General features: G+C 37.4%; 1 protein-coding gene across 1 annotated transcript; it reads left to right on the top strand.

The window, feature by feature from the left end:
* Positions 1 to 1,240: 1,240 nt before the first annotated feature.
* LOC144435720 (uncharacterized) lies at positions 1,241 to 5,207 on the top strand. Its single transcript, XM_078124331.1, has 3 exons — positions 1,241 to 2,486; positions 3,660 to 3,743; positions 4,425 to 5,207. Exons 1-3 carry the CDS (start codon positions 1,241 to 1,243, stop codon positions 4,748 to 4,750), a joined length of 1,656 nt encoding a protein of 551 aa, XP_077980457.1. The 3' UTR covers positions 4,751 to 5,207.
* Positions 5,208 to 5,507: the final 300 nt, after the last annotated feature.

Consider the following 5,507-nt stretch of genomic DNA (forward strand, 5'->3'; position numbering starts at 1 on the left):
GAAATGTGGCAATATTTACTATAAGATTCTTGGTCGATCCAGAAAACGCTCTGTTTCAAGTTAATAGTTTCTGTAGTACGAGATATGAATACACAAATAGGAGATGGACATATGTACATATATAACTACAATGCATCGTCATAGACAAGAGCGAGTTAAATAATACATATTTTAACTTTTATCGAATTTCTTCTCCGTGAACACGTGTGCAAAGACACGGGGATCATCTACCAGACCACGTAGATGATCCCCGTAGATGATTGCTAAGGCAAAATAAAAATAAAATGTGTGTTTCTGATAACTCAACCGACCTCAGTTTAGAATACTGACCCTGAAAATTTGTGAAGCATTTAAAACAAAATGATGACCAATTATCTGTCTTCTTGAGCGTCATATCATGCACGTCTGTTTTCTTTCCCAGTGCACCGTACCTGTGCATATTTCGTCAAAGTATCACAGAAGGGCTATTTTGTTTGTTTTGGGATCAAAGAATTAAAGAAGTTAAAATAAAACAAAATAAAAATATAATAAAATCCCGGCCTTCCTACCTTTTTTTTCTGAGGCCATGTTATGGGAAACACCACATTACTTCTTTTTTTCGCCTCAGGAAAAGTGTTCACAATCTTTCTTTCATGGTTCTATTCTTTTCAAGATGAACAATATTGAAATAAAACGCCTTATGAGATCAATTCCGAATTAGTGAAACGGACATGACTTATTTAAGTTTAATAAAATTTAAGTCGAGACATGTAACCTTTCTGAGTTTTTGGTGCATTATGCTCATCACATATGTATAAATGTGTGTGTGTGCGTTTGTAGTGGAAAGTAGCCGCGTACATGTATACGGGTACGTATAGTGGCATTTGGTCACAAACCTGTCTATGATTTGGTACACAGATTTGCATACGTAATATCGTCATGACAACGGCTGGATTGCCCGTGGGCAATATAGACCTAATTTCCCCCTGCCTGCAAGTATACCGGATACTCACATATGAACGATTGCATGTGTATGACATAAATTACAGTGCAGAGAGGCGTTCATACGATCAGAAACAAGGTCACGTATATGTAGATTATCCTCTTTTCTTTAATACTTTCCTTTTTTACAAAACTAAACAACACAATTGCACTGTTTGACAACGCTTGCACTATATTTTGGTAGGTTTCAAGATCATCTCACCGGCGATGCAAGGAACATGATACCTGCTATGTTTCTAAAACATGCAAGATATGAACCATGACAACCAAAGACAAAGAAATCGACAAGACAGAAATCAACAGGCGATACGTCACTCTGCAAAAAGACCTGAACATTCACGTGACTCAATGGGAAAGGTTTTGTCAACAGCAGCATTTCTTTATAAGTGTGTTGAAGCGACCTGTGAAATTGACTAAGGACACTTACATCAATGCATCGACAGCTGATTCTCTCTTACTTAAAAGGCTCAATCTTAGCCGTCACTACGGAGTCAAAAATATCTCGGAAGTCAAGAGCCTGTACATCGATTACATTAAGAACCCTTTAACTGCCCCTAAAGCTGAGATTCTCGCAAAATTCCTGGTCATTATCGATCAACTGAGGGAGTTACGAGACAGGTTGAACGAGGCTATCAGAGAAGTATTACGTCAACTTGGCGAGGACCAGACTCGCAACATCGATCAAGGGAAAGTGTCCGTGGCGCACGCTCTGAACGTCGAGTTTAAACGACTTGAGTTATTATTGAAAGATGAAAATGACTTCACTGGACTTGACAAGGAAGGCTTTAAACTCGCCATCGGGGACATGCTTGAATTTGGCGGCGTTGTAAGTCTGGTTCCCACCATACATGACGTTGTCCGCGGAATATTGAAACTAATTTCGTATTACGTGAATCACCCTAACAATAAGCCATATCGAGATGAATTTGAATTTCTGAATATGAGCCAAGCTAAACATTCGACGTCAAGAAAGACCGCATCCTTGCCACCGATAGTACACTCCGCTACCATTCCCGTTGCTAAGGCAGACAGTTACGATCAGGCAAGCCAGTATTACACCAATTCTGATATCACACCCAGATCCATAGACGGCTCGAAAAGTATATCGAGACGGAAAAAGAGTTCTGCGTTACGCTCAAAGGAAGTTGACAACAACGTAGGTCGTCCTGGTAACACGGTTAACGACTCCAACGATCCACAACTTAAAAACGTCGAAATAAGAGCTAGAAAAATGGCTGCTACGATGAGGAAAGGCCATCCAAATAGTGCTAAAACGGCTCCAAAACCCCTCGAGGTAACCTTACCACCTATTCATGAACACGGAGTTCTCGGTAACTCGACTCAAGATCAAAACAGTCGTCAGCCGAACAATACAGATAAAGATGCCCATCAACGCAACACTCTGGACGATAAGAGCGAAGAGTGGTCTGAGTTAGCCGACAGTGTCGACATGAGGAGTCTTCGATCGGCAGACACTAGCTCAATACAGGCCAGTGTCATAGAAGGTATTCGTTAAAAATTATTTTCTACAAACTTACAGTATTTGTATTTAACTTTTGTTTATTTTGCTGCATGGTATATCGCCAAAGCTTTGGCTATATCGATCCACCTGAACTTTCGGCTATCAAATTGCAGTGATGAGCCATTGAAGTTTTCTCGTTATCTATTGCAATAATGAAATGGATTGCAATCTTTATTACCATACTCTAAATCAGATCCTTTGTTATTTCACAGATCTAAAATAACATTTTTTTTATATTGCTGAGATCTTGGCAATGAATTCACCCAAACCATTCTTTTCCAGTATTATTGTAAAAGTAATGACGTTGTTTACAATTATCAAGTAATCACTGTCAACTGAATTAAATAAGACAAATACAACATGTACACCTACGTCATGCAGTCACTCAAGAAACTTTCAACATCTCCATCCAATGTCCAGCACACTACAATATGTCCGTTGAAAATAACAAGGACAAAAATACAGGCGCAGGACCGGAAAAAAATGTAATTTATACGCACCGTTTACTTTTAAAATAAAATTGGGTTATGATAGTTTATGTTATATGTGTAGACGGTGTAATTATTGTACGAAAGAGAAATTATTTCTATAATAACCCAGACACTACGCATAATGCACATATATGAAAATAGAGGGAGAGAAAAAAATACTGCTTTCTCATTTGATTATTGACAATGTTCCCCCTTTACGATGACTAAACGATCCATTTGATTTAAAGAATTAATTAAATGTATGTTTTGGATGCTGAGAAAGATTCAATGATTCTGTACAAACTTGAGTCATACATACATACATACATACATACATACATACATACATATGTACAGACAGACACAGGCAGATAGACACACATACATACATACATACATACATACATACATACATACCGTATACATACATACCGTATACATACATACATACATACATACATACATACATACATACATACATACATACATACATAGACAGGCAGGCAGACAGACAGTCGTGTATATCAATACATATGTATACGTGTCATGTAAAATAGTTATGCTGAAACATATACACATAATAATGTTAGTACATCCGAATGTATGCAAATATTCTAAACTAACAATAATACTTGTAGGTGTGTTTGATAACTGACCAATCAACGGTATTATTCCTTAACCTTTAGATTTACAGAGGAGAGTCCGAAGCTTAGAAGAGAGTAGTGCTGATATGAAGATTAGACAAAAACTTCATATTTTACTTTCACAAGGTTAGTTCAATGGCAACTTATTTCATTGAACTGTTATGTGTCGATACAAGAAGGTAATTTATGAACAGTTTGTGTAACAACGTAGTATATCACTGCAACATCAGTTTACTATCATTGCAGACAACAACGTAGTACATAACTGTACAACATCAGTATACTATTATTGCAGACAACAACTAGTATCCAAATCCCAACTTTTTTACCTTTAGATTTTGTGGTTATTAATTAATGTAACCGTTCGTCGCAATGTTCATGTGGGTTCCGTGCTATTTGCACAGTAAATGATTTTCGATGGAATGATAAAGACCATGCTTGGCTTAAACATGTAATTATAGCAGTAGTATACACGTTATAATTTGAGTCTTTAAATATGATAGTCGTAAGGTCTTTGCTATCTCCTTCATTTCCTTGGCGTAAAACTTATACAATTCGTCTGATGCCTAAATAAACTACATCATGTATATCGGAAACGTCTCAACGATTTTCAACATATTAACGCCCAATTTGACAAGAGATTTCTATACGACTTAAAGAACGTGGGTGTATCAGTAGCCTATGCAAAAATGTCGACCACATATTCATAGCCTCTGGCGCTTACATTAGTCCATAGACCCTTTCATGTAGAGTCTATGATTAGTCACAACAATCGGTTCTATTTACAATGTTATTTGTATCTGTCAGGTTTATCGCCGACATTAACACAAGAAACGATGCAAGTGATCAAAGACCATATCTGTTCCGAAGTCATCATGGTATTCGGGTTAGCGATCGGCCTGACAATCACTGACATAGCGACGCTGAGAGAGAGCCACCTTAACAACGACAAGGAACAAGTGATGCAGATACTGTTGGCATGGCAACGAAAGCAAGGCGCGGCTGGGGCGATGCTTGATAAAGTTATCGAGGCCTTGGTGCAAATTGGACAGAGAGACATCGCAAATGCGTGTCTAGATGACTTGAGGGTCTTGGCGATGGATAGTAAAACCGATCGCGATCAGAAAACATAGCCGTGTTACATTTATTGACATTATGTACATTTACATTGACGATGTTCTCAAGCGTAACGTTGAGATTTGTTACGTCTGGTGATTTCATAACTGCAGCTGTCTGAATATTATCTCAGTAGAGAAATGGCATGCGTGCCTACATATATAGTACACTTTTATAAGAACAGTGTCCTAACTGTGTGGATAGACGTTTTGCACTAGTCTCCCAATGGTTGTACGTAAACACCCTTCATATCGTCTACGTAAAGGGGGAGGGGGAGAGATATCAATTATACACTTTTTATTTTGTTTGGAATAATGTTTCATTATTGGTGCTTAAGAGAGCGTATCATTTCTTGACAGAATGTGTCATTTTTAATTTTGCATGTTGGTTGATTTCTTTTACATTTCAATTTTGAGGAGGGGGTCACGTGGTCTTATCTGAAAGAAGGGATTTATACAAATCTATTCCGTGATATTTGATGCAGTGAAAGTAAAACAGAAATATTTTCCTGAATTGTCATTTGTATTTATTACGGTTCTTATTCTATTTTTTAAAAGGTTTTTGCCTAATTTCATCTTTATTTTGTATATTTTTTCTGATCATTATGACTGACATTGTCAGCATATGCACCATTGTAATGACAGCAATAAAACCTTCAATGTTTTCCGTCCGTGTTTCGGCACGGACATTAAACTGCACTCAACTCAATTAGCTTTTATGTAATTTCCTGCCATATATCGGTTTCGTCATTTATACTGATTTAGTTGTACGGAA

This window comes from Glandiceps talaboti, chromosome 1 (genome assembly GCF_964340395.1).
Source record: "Glandiceps talaboti chromosome 1, keGlaTala1.1, whole genome shotgun sequence".
Taxonomy (NCBI): Eukaryota; Metazoa; Hemichordata; class Enteropneusta; family Spengelidae; genus Glandiceps; species Glandiceps talaboti.